Consider the following 14592-nt stretch of genomic DNA (forward strand, 5'->3'; position numbering starts at 1 on the left):
GTTTAGATTAAATACATATATATTTGATATATACCTTGTGTGGTGTTCTTTCATTTGGTATTCAAAGGATTATATATGGTAAAACAACTTTCTTAACTCACCTACTGAAGTCTTAGTCTGAAGACTGCTGGTTCATGCTACCACTAGGATAGCTTTCTATAAGGTTGACGTTACAACCACCATCAATAAGGGTCGATTAGACTGGTACAAGGTGCCCACTAGAACTAGTGGACATCATATGCCAGGCTAACTTTTCACACGTTTGTTCACAGCAACAGCTGTGAACGAACATTGGAATGTTGGAGGTCAGGGCTTCAATCGGCCGTTAGAGGCCCGGAGCGCCTTATTGTTTTCAATGGAGCCCCCTACGTTCCAGTGTTCAAATAATGTGTATTTAGTCTCAATTCTATCAATCTTGTCAGTTGTGTCAGCTCTAAGGCACACCACTATCTCCTCTCATCCATCCCCCTCCTTGATATGTTGGCATCTTACAGCACTGTTGACCACATTACTTTACACACCATCGACCCGGGGTAATGCAGGCTCCACTTGCATATGTTTTCTTTCTTCCTCTCAGACAATCCTTTTCTGGTAATTGTCAGTCTGACGGATGACTTTCCTCTCCACTACCTGTTAGTGTCCCCCATTAGCTCAATTGTTTCCTCTCCTTTTCTCATTCTACACCAAAGCCCCTTGTGACATCATTATATGTGCATTTTCGTCTCTTAACTTTCTCACCCTTCTGCAACCATGTGTTTCGGGCCATCTTACAGCATTTCACCAATAGATGACCATACGTTCCCTCATGCATTATTATAAGTCGAAATTCATATAATTTCCTTGCTCTCTTACAACTACTTTTACTGCTGGCTGTACTTTCCTTCTGACTGACCAAATTTTACATGTCTGCAAAAAAACCTGTATGTTATTTTCAATCCCTTTGTGCGTTCACAATCTTTTGATTGCCACTGCAGTAGGATGCCAAATCCTGAACATATACAACATTTGCCCTCTCATCTCCTTCACACAGCCAAAGCACTGGTCAACTCCTTGGTCATCAGCAAAAACTATTATTGAACTAGTCTTTTAACAGGTCTCCTTCATCACACCATTGCCCTTTCGAGTCTTAAGCTTTGCTGTTAGATACTATACAGTTGCCTCATATTCCTACTTAACACTACCGCCCCAAGGAGGCTTGCTTTCTGGTAAGACCACAGTCCTTTAATTTCTTTGCTAGTCATTCCTGGGACATGCTCCAGCTACCTTTCTGTTTTGTTATCCCAATATATGCCCTCAAGCAAATATACTTCTGTCATTCATATATACTTGATCACCCTGATACTGCCATGAACACTTTCCATTTTCTAGTCTTGTACCTTTTTGGACCCAGACACTGCCCTGGTCTTCCACTGATCATCAAAGCCAGTCTAACACTGCAGGATAGATAGATAGATAGATAGATAGATAGATAGATGTTTATTTGCATAGTTAATTAAAACCATTGCAATACAAAAGAATTTCAATTTAAAAACAAAAGTGTACATGCATAAAACTGTCATCGCATTTCTTGTATTTATAAGTTATTACTAAAAGCATAGATCTAAGCCGGCGGGTGAAGCTGTGGGATATGAAGGCGCTTTTTATAGCTGCAATTCTGGCATTTTCTGTTCGCATAACACTGCAGGAATATAAAACAAGTACAAATTAACCTCTTGAGACTTAAAAGCCACTACAAACAGTGAAAACATTTGCCCTTCATGCAAGGCTCTTATATATGCTTTGTGTTTCCTGTCTTCAGACGGATTTCTCCTTGCAGTGTTTTCCAAAACACAGTAACTTAACATATACCATTTGGATTTTATAATTGCACTCAATACATTTATTTCCCTAGGTACCAGAAATCAAAAAACATTCTAATTGAGATGCCCCTTACTGGCTTGAAAAAGCTGTATATCTGTGTGTGTGGGCAGGGTTCGCGGGAGAGAAAGATGGGTTCCCGGCACAGTTGAAGGCCACAAGAAGGCTGCTAACTTAAGAGTGCTACTCAGAGTGAGTTTTGTGGCAGGAGTTGACAGGTGGAGGAGGGGAAGGTAGAAGGCAATAGTTAAAGGTCGGGATAAAAGAAAAGCACGATTGGAACTGTTTTATTTTATTTGATTTTTTTTAGAGGCTTTACTGATCCTTTGTTGCATACCTCCTTTAAATGTAATTGTATCTGAGTTGTCACTGCTGTCCATTAATGAATGTCTCAGTTGCTTCTGTTCCCTGGTGTTGGTTCCTTCCCCAGTTTCTTATTGCTTCACTATAGTCTGTAGAGAAACACGAGGGCAACTAACTTGCAGAATTCCGATTGCCAGGGGAGTGAGGCAAAGATGTGTCCTGGCACGTGCCCATTTCCCCCAAAATATTAATAACCTAGTGGAAGCCCTCTCCATAGAGAATCTGGATGCACCTAAACTGGACGGGGCTAGGGTGTTTGCACTCCTACTTGCTGATGTCACCCTTTTAATCTTCCAGATGGGCCTCTAGCAGCTCTTGACTAATTTTAATGCTTTTTGTCTAACTAAGGGCCTCCAGATCAACATTTCGAAAACAAAATTTATGACTGTTAGACCACACAAAACATTTAAGCAAGCTATGTCTGGCAAATGAAAACCTGGAACGAATATCTAGATCAGAGTACCTGGGCATAGTGCTCGAGAGTAAATTGTCGTGATCTGCACACATAGAGAAAATAAGTGGTGTGACTCAACATCGGGCCTCAGCAATATACAGGAGGTTCCAGGGAACAAAATCGTGATCCCTACTCCCGGCTCTTGAACTCTACAGACGAAAGGCCCAATCAGTGACGTTGTACGGGTAGAACTCTGGGGATATGCTAATCTAGATGCTCTCACCATAAGCGAAAAAAAGTTTGTCCGCTTAATACTCCATCTCCCATTGAGCACTCCCTTAATGATGTTGACATAAAAAGAGTGGGCTAAATAGCCAGACTAAGGCCCCTTCTGTATTGGGTGAGGGCCTGGAGCACAGAAGAGTTGAGTGCTTATCGGATGGCTGTCGAGTAATTGTTGGTCCTCGACAAAGCGCTTACTTTTCCCTCGTTCAAACACGTCCACCAATGGTTTGAAAAATTGGACCAAGGATCCTTTTTGTTAGGTCCCGCGCCGTTTGAGGATTCTTCTAAGCTACTGCTAAAAAACTCTCCTGGGATCACATATACAATAATCTCTTTCCCAGTTCCTCACTTGGTAGGCTGACAGATCAAATTTTGTCTATTAAGGGCCGCCCATTTTATGAAACTTTTATTGACCTCCCACTCCAGCAAGTAGCAAAAACCTTATATCCAAAATTTCGCTATGATACACTGGAGCTGGGGTTGTTTACTGCCCTATGGAATTAGAACAGGAGCATTGTTCACTCATCTGTATGTACTATTGCTCGTTGGCCGCAAATAAATCCATATACCATGTATTATTCTTCTGCCCAGCATACGCAAAGACTAGAGGAAAATGGATTTGCCCACTTTGTACAACCTTGAAGGGTAGCACAACTATTGACATTGTCTTTGCTCTGAGCAAATGTATTTTTATGGCCGGATTAATAAGGAAAGCTAAAGGTCATAAGCTCTAGCTCAGGCCAAAATAGGTTTCTTATACAGTTTACCTCCTTTGCACACGTTTGACTCTGTTTTTTAGGTGGGGTTACTGGACCTGCTCCACTTTCTCTTTCCTTTTAAAGAGAGCAGCCATCTTATGATTTTATTATTTTTAAAGAGAGATATGCTATGCTAGGTCTTAAAATGATCACAATTAGGCTTAGCAATGTTGTAACATTGCATTTAAATCATTGTTTTATGGTGTGTTAAGTTTTATGGAATGAATTTTCCAAAATAAACTTTCTTACTTACTTACAAGAGCATATTGGAAGTAAAATCGCCCACTGTAATAAATTCTTATCCATAAATTGAACATGTTATAATAGAAAAGCATTGTTCTTATTCTTTAGAGTCAATTCCTACTTTCATCATCAAGTAAATGTTTAATTTGTTGTAGGAAATTTCTCTACCTCACACCTGTTGTGTGCTGACCACCTACATTTTACAGCTATTCTGTGCCTCTATTTGTATGTTCCATGAATAAGACCCCATGTAGAGACAAGCATTTAAAACTGCATGTTATAACAAAAAAAAACTGTCAAAAAACTTCACACTTGTGTACTAAAAGAACTATTTATGAAAAGGGTTCACATGTAACTTTGGCCTGACACACGATGGGAAGATAAATGCTTTAAGAATAAATACAAACCTAAAGGAAAGCACTGATAATAAGAAAAACAAGTGCACCTTAAAATAAAGTAGGATGATAAAACTGAAAGAATACCCCCTTTACGGAAGAATACAATACATATTATACTAATAATACGTTTTTAATCAATGTTTAAGAGTTTTTCAGAAATCATGCTTTGACTTCTATTATCACAACATGGTGGACTGGTAAAAGAGGCTTGAGAAAGGATGGGGTCGATTACTGTAGTGACTGTTAAAGGAAGCCTGGAGATGGAGGTAAAGCAGATAATAAATAGGGTGGAAACTCATGATGAAAATAAGGTAGACCAAATGTTAGGTATGGGATTTTGGAGGTGCAAAATAATAGATTGATGAGTGTTGAAGTGATCTTTCTGAGGAGAGCACTGAGGCTGCAAGTGTATCGGATTGGGTAATAGGCCAAAAGGAATGATGGGAAGAGTCCAAGGTTTAAGGTTCCACCAGATCAGGAGTATCTGCAACCACATTCATTATTCACTGGGAGGTTGACCGTGAAATCAGAGTTTGAGAGTGAGAACTGTTATATACATTTTTGTAATGTTTTCTGATAGTAGTTCACTTTTGTTTTTCTGTTTAGGATAAGCCCATTGTTTTGAGTCGAAAGAAACAGAAGCAGCGAAGCGCCGACTTCAATGAGGATTTTTTCTTCACAGAGAAAGATGGTTTGCATGATGATAACTGGGCGATGGCTGATGTTATGCGCCAGCTGAAGAAGGTAGGAAGCTACGTGCTCAAGGTTAGCCAACGGGTATTTACTAAGGGACTGGGGTTTGGCATCCAAGGTCCATCAAGTAGCATTAAGAAAGCTGTAAATGGGGCACCATGAAAGAGTTTCATTTAGTCACAAGAAATGTGAATGTTTCACACCATTATTAGCCATTTCAGCAGAATGACTAAGAGGGAACTGGGCTTTGGTAACAGTTACCCCCGCACCCTCCCCGTCCTTCTTTCCCTCCCTCCCACACACATACACACACACACTGTTTGCACCCTTTTTAGGTCTTGTTTGTGCTGCGTCTTCGAGACATTCTGTATTTAGGATATGGACGTAAAGCTCCACCCTCTTTCTGCCCATCCTTTTTTTTTTTAGTTTGAAAAAACCTTTATTATGTTGAATTGACACACACAGCGTGTAGCCACAACCCGCAGGCCGGAAGCGTAATCAGCAGAAGAATTTCTCAGGTTATCAATTATACACAGCCAATGAGCCAACAACCCAGGGGTCCGGCGGCACCATTAACAACATCATGCATTTATATTGGACATATGTAGGACTCCAATAGCCCACTACTCGTTCACCCTCAATAAGAGGAAAGTAAACTGCTCAGCGCCCTTCATGCCTCTAGTTCTATCCAGCTACCGCGTAACGTCTCGTGTCCCCTATGGAATTTTTTTTTTTTTTTTAGTTTTTTTGCAGAGTTTTATATAGCGCGAACTAGACCCGAACCGAATCAGGTATCAGAGCGCTTTACATAGGACAAACGAGTTACGTTACATGAGGACACACTTCCATTTTAGGCACGGGGAGATTAAGTGATTGGCCCAGAATCACAGGAGGTTTTTGGCGTCGTTACCGAGACTCGAACCCAGATCCCCAGGTCCGAGGTCGAGCGCCTTAGCCGTTAGGCCAACCCCTCTCCCAATACCTTACTAAAACAAACCCCCAACAACCCTCCACCCCTATGTCAATGCCGCCCCCTCCCCCTGCTCCGCCTCAACTAATGTTCAGAACTATGCTCTGCTGTTTGCCCTCCATCCGTCTGTGAGGAGGTGTTATGAAGTGGGGGCCTAGACCATGAACAAATGTCTGGACTACTAGTTGGTTGAGTCACCACTCATAGGAGGACTAGGTTTCCCTGCGCCGTGCGTCGCCTGTGTGTAGCACACACAATCCGGAACCACCACACCGCCGCTCATCACCCCCCCTTCCCATGCTTCACAATACGGCAGGGCATCCTGTTTTCAGGGTTCCCACCAGCCAATCCCTCAGCATCCTCCTCGCGCATTGCACTCTCAGCGGCTTTCACTCCGAGATGGTCACGATAAAGGCTCCAGAAATTCTTCGGGCGGCTCGTGGGGGGGAGTAGTTCACTGTAGCAGTCAGTTTGCGTACAGCAATATCGCATGTCCCGTTCCCACCATTTCATGGTCGGAAGCGGACCCCTCAGCCAGCACATTGCCACGACTCGTCTAGCCATTAGCATGCCCATATCAGTTAGTCGCCGCACCGCAACAGGAAGGCCTCAAGAGTGTCCTAGGAGTGCCAGGGCGGGGTCAGTCGTCAGTTCTATTTCTAGGATCTTGCTCATTTCAGTGAATATCTTGGACCAGAATTCTTGTCTTCCCGGGCACTGCCACGACAGGTGTATAAAGTCCGCGATCGATGCGTGACATCGCTCTCACTTAGCGGACTGACGGAGGCCGTATCTGTGCAGCCTCTCCGGAGTGTAATACACTCGCTGCAGGAATTTGAAATGGATCAGTCTATGCCGGCCATTTAATGAGAGTTTCCTGGTATTGGCACAGCAGTATGTCCACATGCCGTCGTCTATTGTAATGTGCAGATCTCTCTGCCAGGCTGTCCTAGCTTTCGAGTGTTGAGTCTCGTCTGACCCTCTATTCAGTCTATATAGGTTGGTGACTAGCTTGTGGGGAGAGAAAGATTTAATAACATGAGTAAGTTCCAACACTTCCGGCGGTTCCGGGCCCAAGAGGACCAATAAGGCACTGCGAATCCTATGATATTGAAAGCGAAGTATTAGTGGGGTCTCGGCAGGAATCGACGCGGCCTGCTCCCAAGTTTTCACTGCGCCGTTCAAAAACAGGTCTCCTGCCTTAAAAATACCCAGGGTGTGCAATGCCTGAATTACTCCCTTTTCCGCTACAGGGGGCAGCCATAACGACCATTCGATAGGCATTAGGGGGGAGTACAATAACTCGCCGCGTTGCATGCGCAGAAGCGCATCCCACGCGTGGTTAGTGGACTTAATCGAGTCCAATATACCAATTCTGCGGTCAGCCGGGCGAAATACCATGGCAGGGAGTGGAAGAGGAGCAGCGAACAGTCGTTCTAAGCGTACATGCGGTATTGTCGCTTCACCATGAATCCACGTGTGCATGTGTGCCGCTTGTGCCACTCTGTAATACCTCTCCATGTCTGGTGCGTTCAGTCCTCCCAGCTCGTAAGGAAGCATGAGAGTCGTCCATTTTACTCTTGGCTGCTTTCCCCCCCAAGCTAGTTTAATGAGAAGCTGTGTCAGGTTATTGAAAAAAGCCTTAGACAGCACAATCGGAATGTTATTAAAGAGAAATAAGAATCTGGGTAGGACCATCATGTTCATGATTGCTATACGTCCCATTAAGGACAATGGAAGTGTGATCCACAACTCTACATCATCTTCTAACTTGCTATACACAACACCATAGTTTTTACGTATTAGGACTTCCGGGTCAGTGTGAAGCATTATCCCTAAATACCTAATCGGTTCAGTCGTCCATTGCAACGGGTACTCCATGTCAAAAAGTGTAGTCTTCGGGGTCAGAGGGAAGGCCACCGACTTCGACCAGTTTATCCGGAGTCCGGATAGAGCACCAAAACGTACTACTTCCCTCAACACTGAAGAGAGGTTCGATTCGGGGTCGCGACCATACAACAAAGTGTCATCCGCATAAGTCGAAATTATGATTTTGTACGCAGGGAAGTTCACCCCTTCATTACTATGATACTCCCTGAGTGCACATGCCAGCGGTTCGGCCACAAGCGCATAGAGTAGTGGTAAAAGCGGGCAGCCCTGCCTAGTGCCTCTGCAAATCGCGAAGGAGTCCGAGACCCGATCACCGATGCGCCCCCTGGCAGTGGGGCGATAGTATAGCGCTCCCACCATTTGTAAAAACGGTTCGCCCAGTCCCAGTCGCCTCAGGACTCGGGTCATGAAGGGCCACTCCACAGAATCAAAAGCTTTTTCCATGTCCAGGAAGATAGCCATGGCCTTGGTGTCCTGCCCGACATGTTGCATAGTCCCTAGTATGGTTCTTATATTATAGGTGAGGTTCCTGTTGGGAATAAAGCCAGCCTGCTCCGGGGCAACCAACTCAGGGGCCAATAATGCCAAACGTGTCACCAAAATCTTTGCGTATAGCTTGGCGTCAACATTTAGAAGAGATAACGGCCTGTAGGAGCCACAGGAATTCGCGGGCTTTCCCGGTTTAAGAATAGTCACTATCAGAGCTTCACTCATAGCCCGTGGCATGCTGCTCTCCGCGCCGATGTCATCAAACAGTGTGGATAAATGCGGGATTAGTACATCCTTGAACGCTTTATAAAAGCCCACAGTAAGCCCATCCGCCCCAGGGGCGCTGTCCGAGCGCATACTTGCAAGTGCCTCCGCTATCTCGTCTTTATGAATGGGCTGCATCAAGAATTCCCGGTCAGAATTCGGCAAGAAAGATAACTGTATATGACCCAGATAATCGTCTATGGCCTCCTCATTGTTCGCTTCCCGAGAAGTGTAGAGACCCGAATAGAAGTTTCTGAATTCATCTACAATCTCTGCTTCCTCTGTGAGGTGAGGACCTTCTGGCGTCTCCAACTCTGATATCACCAGAGGACGTCTGGAATTTCGCATTAACCTGGCCAGGAGGGAGCCCGGGCGCTCTCCTTCACTATACGTCCGGGCCGTCGCGTACTTCCCCATGTGTTGAACTTCTCTGTCGGCCTCCTCGTTGTACTCCACTATGAGGTTCTTGATGTCCTCCGTCACGTCCTCGCCCGTACCCTCCAGCTGGCTCCTCTCTAACTCAGCCAATCGTGATTCCAAGTGTAGTAACCTTTGACGTATAGCTTTGAGTACACTCGAATGCTTTGCCATAGCGACGCCACGAATATAGACCGTAAACTTTCCCATACTGTTTGGAAGCTATCAACCGATCCTATGTTAGTTTCAAAGAAATTCTCTATCTCTACCGCCAGTTCTCCACGGAAGTGCTCATCTAGGAGAGAGTACGGAGGGAAACGCCAAGTGAAGGGCGGAATCCTCTTCACAGGCGTCAAGAGTATCAAGAGAAGCAGCGAGTGGTCAGAGAGGGTGCGCGGCAGCACAGCACAGGATTTTACATATCTCATAATCGAGGATGACGCCAACCAGTAGTCAATTCTGGTGTGTATGTCGTGGTATGCCGAGTAATGGGTGTACCCCCCTCTCTGTGTGTCTGCCTCTCCAAACATCTATTAGATCAAGTGTGATGAGTTCAGAGCGGATTTTCATAGCTGCTGCCGCAGGTCTGCGGGAAGGGCCTGAGGACCTGTCAAGCAATGGGTCTAACACCAGGTTCAAGTCTCCCCCCCCCCCCCCCCCCACATCATATGTGTAGTGTGATATTCATGACAGTGTTGAGCGAGGCCCTCATAAAATTCCGGGGAGTCTTAGTTGGGTCCGTAAACATTAACCACTATTAAGTCATGCCCCTTTCCCACACATCTAGAAATTAGGTATCCACCTTCCGGGTCTGCTCTTTGGATTCACCCAAGTCAAGACCCCTCTAGAGTGAGTAGTAAATCCAGCAGCAGTGAAGTTTCCCACCAGACCCCTGCTCAGAAACATTCTACTCGTGAGCGGGAGGTGTGTTTCCTGGATGAGTGCTAGGTCGACATTATGGCGCTGTAAGTAATTCAGGACTTTTCTGAGTTTCCGATGATCATTCAGCCCCCTTACATTCCAGGTCAACGCTCTAAGCGTAGCAGATTCCCCATCAACAATTACATTTTCTGTGCTAGCCATCGTATTAGCAGGACTATGTAGTGTAAGGCAATTATTATCTCAAAGGTCAAAGTGAACAGACAGAGCAAACCAAAATGCATCCATAAACTCCCAACCCCTCCATCCCCCTCCCACAGCAGACCCCCCCAACGTGGCCATGCAGATTCCCTTCCGACCCTCCCCACCCCAATACCATCTCCCCCAACATAGTAACTAGAACTTTGCGCTCGGGGAGCAAGGTCGCCCAACAGCTCGTAACCTCCAATGTTCTTCAAGCGATAGATCGGGTCCGTACCCCCCCCTCCCGCCATGCACTACCGTAAATGTAAACAGAGTAGCATAGTATTACTTAGGACTGTTCAATGAATTCCGCAACTCCCCTCCCCCCCTAGCAAGCCCTCCCCACACACCCCAACGTCTCTTAGGTCAATGAGTGCCAACCCAGGTCGCGGCAGAGGACTTGCATGTACAGTTAAATAACCAAATTGTCCCACGACCCTCCACTCCCTTTGGAACTTATCTGACAGGGATCCTCCATTTCACGAGCAGATCAGGACACAGTTCAAGACCTCCCAAACGAAGGTCGCAGTCCATCAACCTGCACACCAGCACTTATGGTTCGGGACCCTGTATAGCGCCAGTTTCTCGATCATTCCTGGTCGTCCAGATGGCTATTGTCTTCGTCAGCCGGCGTTTCTGCATTATCGTCCCTCTTTTCTCTCGACCATCGCTTCATCGCCTGCAGCAGTTCTTTCCGGTCCGTGAATATATGCGAATGTCCCTGCCTGTTAACACGCAGTTTAGCTGGGTACCGCATCGCATAGTCCAGGCCCAGTTCTCTGAGTCGCCTCTTGTGAGGGATGAAGTGTTTGCGTGCTTCTTGCACTTTCGCAGTAAAATCCGGGTAGATAGATATCGCCGATCCTTCATATTGGAGCGTAGACTTTGTTCTGGCAAGTCTGAGGGCAGTGTCCCTGACCCGATAGTTGAGTAGTTTAGCAATAATAGGGCGGGGTGGTGCTCCCGGTTTCGGGTGGGGCCCCAGGGCCCGGTGAGCCCGCTCCACCACAAACATTGACGAGAACACTCCATCTCCTAGAAGGGTAGTGAGAAGCTTTTCAACAAAAAGTTTCATCGTGCCTGTTTGTGGTCTCCGGCAGGCCCGTTATGCGGAGGTTGCTGCGGCGCGAGCGTGCTTCCAAATCCTCCTTCTTGTCGTGAAGAGAGCGCATCAGGGTTTCTATTTTCTTATGTGCCGTGTCCAACTCGGTCTGTGCCACCTCCACTTCTGTAATTCTCCTTTCCGCCATGTCGTGCTTTTCTCACCATGCTTATCCAGGCGCTCAGCCATGCGTTCCATTCTATACGTCATAGCGTCCATCTTGGCGCCCAGCGCTGATCTGCTAGTTTGAAGACTTTGTTCCATGGAACGTAGAAGGCTTTTGATGTCTGAACTAGCTGACTATTCCTCAACGGAATGCAACGGCTCTCTGTGCTCCGCAGGTGGGCTCTGCAGTTGCAGTCTTCTTTGCGCAAACGGGAGTTTGCTCTGTGTTCTGTCGCCCTTCCCCATCGTTATGGCCGTTGAGTCACACCACTGTGAGTGTAAATGCGGAGCACTGCCCCGGGGAGTCCCGGCTCAGTATCTAGAGTCCTCGCAGATCTAGAGCGTGAGGTCGTAGAGCCCGTCGGATGTCTGTGTGGGCCCCCTGCAGTCAGCCCCGACGCTATGGTATGGCACGTGGGGTCCGGCCTACGCAGCGTGGTAGGGTCTCTGCGCCAGGATGGCCGTGTCGCCGCAAGATTGAGCTGCCGACCAGGTACCTCTCGGCTCAGTGTCACTTGCCTCAACTGCCCAGCTTAGGCCTCCCTCGTGCACCCTCAGGGGAGGGCGTGCCAAAGAGCGCCCGGGGAAATCCTCCTAAGGGCGGCCTCCTAAATCAGGGGATCAACTCCACCCCGACGGGGCCACGATGATGCTCCAAGTCCCCATCCCTGATCCTCCTTCCCCACCAGCATCCCGTAGTCTCCACCGAGGGTTCTCAGGCCGCAAAGCGGTACGTTTTTGGAGTTAGTGCTGAGGAGGGGGCAGGGGGTGCTCCCAGTACGCCCGTGGGGCTGTTCCAATCCACACATGGGGGGCCCTCTGACCATCAAGGCTTGGTTCCGGTTCGCTCTGGCCACCGCTCCGCAGCCGCACCCAGTGACCTTCCAGCTAATGAGGAATCACGGCAGCAATCCCACCTGCGCAGGACCTCGAGGGTGCAGGATACCCTCTGTGCGTGTCGCGGGCCGCTCCTCACCTCACGGGAACTCGAGCCAACAGTCCGGGTGTGTCCCGCCAGCCAGCCGGCCCCCTCCACAAGCGTCCGGGTCCGGCGCGCTCACTCTCGCCGCACGCAGGGGCACGTCGGCCGGCAAGGCGTGCACTTGAGGGCGTGGCTCAACGGCCCAGTCACCCGCGGCTCAGCACACCACCGCTGACGGGCTCCGGAACGCCGACTCTCCACGAAGCCAGGATCGCTAGTGTCGCTGAAGCGTCCTGCTCCTGTGGAGGGAGTTGGAGGCGAAAAACTGCTCTCTGAGTCAGGATATTTGGGGATATTGGGCAGTGCACGGCGGAGCTCCTGGTTTATGCAGCCATGTTAGCTGCCGGCTTGCTCCGCCCCCTTCTGCCCATCTTTTTAATTGGTTGCTGTCCCTGTCCTTTGTAAATGGTGGCTTTTCATTGGTCAATATGCTTAGTAGTCCCTCCTTAGTACCGCCTTGTTTCTTCTTTTAACCTCCCATTAAGACACTGCCTGTTCCATGTGTTGTTACTCCCTAGGTTTTAATTACAGCCTTGGAGCACTATTTTCTGAAAGAGTTTCAGGCAGGACACATGCTTGGTTCTAAGCAACTTTGGCAGTGATACTTTACTCATTAGCACATCTCACATTTATATGGAAACGTCTGTAAATTTCCCTTCATCAGCTCCATACAGAGTACAATCTACTCGGGAAGTACTGTAGATATTTATTTGTCACATTTCCAAGCTACTAATAGTATATATGGACATAGCTATTTAAATGTACTCATGATACTGTCTTGCATGCAATGCATTATGAGTAGGATGAATTTACAATATCTTCTGCACGGTGCAGTACCGTATATGGCCAAAAGAGGTCCCATTGGCCCCCCTTGGCCACATATGGTAGTACACCCTGAAACATGGCTAGCTCTAACTCCAACAAATGCAAGACCGGTTGCATTTCCAATGCAATAGGTCTCGCATTTATTAAATTTAGGGCTGTTGGCGTTGAAGTTGACAATGTTTTTTACTTTTGCTTTGTTATACCATTGGCAATAGTGCTATGTAAATATAATAACTCCACTGCAAATAAAAAATCAAAAGCGAAAAACATTGTTATTTCTAACGCCAAGTGCAGGACCTATTGCGTTGCAAATGCTTGTTAGTACTGGATGTTTTTTCGACTGACAGTTCACGGAGTACTGCTAACCAGACCTCCATGCCAGTGCTCCTTCCCTAAAACAAAGTAAAGTTTAATTATGCTACAATTGGCTAAGGACTTTAGCAAACCTGTAAGTACCAAGTCAGTCCAAGCACCGAGGGCAGTGGTGCTAAAGAGTGTCCCTATGGGGTGCAACATATCTTATGCCCACCTTAAGGGACCCACATACAAATTCCACACAGACTGCCCAGCTGGCTGCGTGGCATGGTGCACATCATGAGTGAAAACACTACATATATACTTACCCGATTCCGATGATCTTGGTATTTAAACTTATGTAATAATGTGTTTATTTTATAAATTGATGTTGGATTTCTGTATTGACTATGGTCTCACCTACTGCCTTTGTGTGTGTAAATTAGCACTATCTTTCCGACATACCTAACTGCTTGACCACACTCCCACAAATGAGAGCATGGAGTTTTTCCTTACCTTTCTGCCCTCCTTCTTTCGGAGCTAGCCTGATGTAAACTGATTGCAGGATGCTGGCTCTATATGGTATGCTGCTATGTGTTTATACCGTGCACAAAGTCCAGGGTTCCCTAAAAGGGTACAGGGCTCAATGCAAACCCAAGTTGCTCTATTAATGGTAGTGTGGGCAAGCAACTTTAGGCCTAACACAGAGAAGTGTAAGACAATTATTGCACAACATTGACCAATAATGGACACACAACTCAAGAAGATCCACACCAATTTATAAAAGTAAGTTTTGTTTGTACTTTATTTTAAGACCAAGATCTTCACAATAAGGTAAGGACGTTTTGAATTAAAAATATGGATCACTTTCAAAAGTTGACACTTAGAGCAATTTCTGAACAGTTCAATGTTATCCTATTGAGGAAAACAATAATGTGGTTACCCAAGTAAGTACGCAACTTATAATTACAGTTCAATGTTATCCTATTGAGGAAAACAATAATGTGGTTATACAAGTAAGTACGCAACTTATAATTCCAGTCTTCAGGGCCAAAGGTTAGCAAGGGGTAATGGTCAGGTG

At 46.5% G+C, this 14592-nt stretch overlaps 1 protein-coding gene across 1 annotated transcript in view; it reads left to right on the forward strand.

Moving 5' to 3' along the window:
• DDX27 (DEAD-box helicase 27) overlaps nt 1–14592 on the forward strand; it is a 238087-nt gene that overhangs the window by 17495 nt on the left and 206000 nt on the right. Inside the window, exon 2 of the mRNA XM_078651885.1 lies at nt 4905–5042. Within this exon, the coding sequence (XP_078508011.1) occupies nt 4905–5042 (138 nt within the window). The remainder of the gene's footprint in view (nt 1–4904; nt 5043–14592) is intronic.

Source organism: Lissotriton helveticus, chromosome 7 (genome assembly GCF_964261635.1).
Source record: "Lissotriton helveticus chromosome 7, aLisHel1.1, whole genome shotgun sequence".
In the NCBI taxonomy this organism is placed as follows: Eukaryota; Metazoa; Chordata; class Amphibia; order Caudata; family Salamandridae; genus Lissotriton; species Lissotriton helveticus.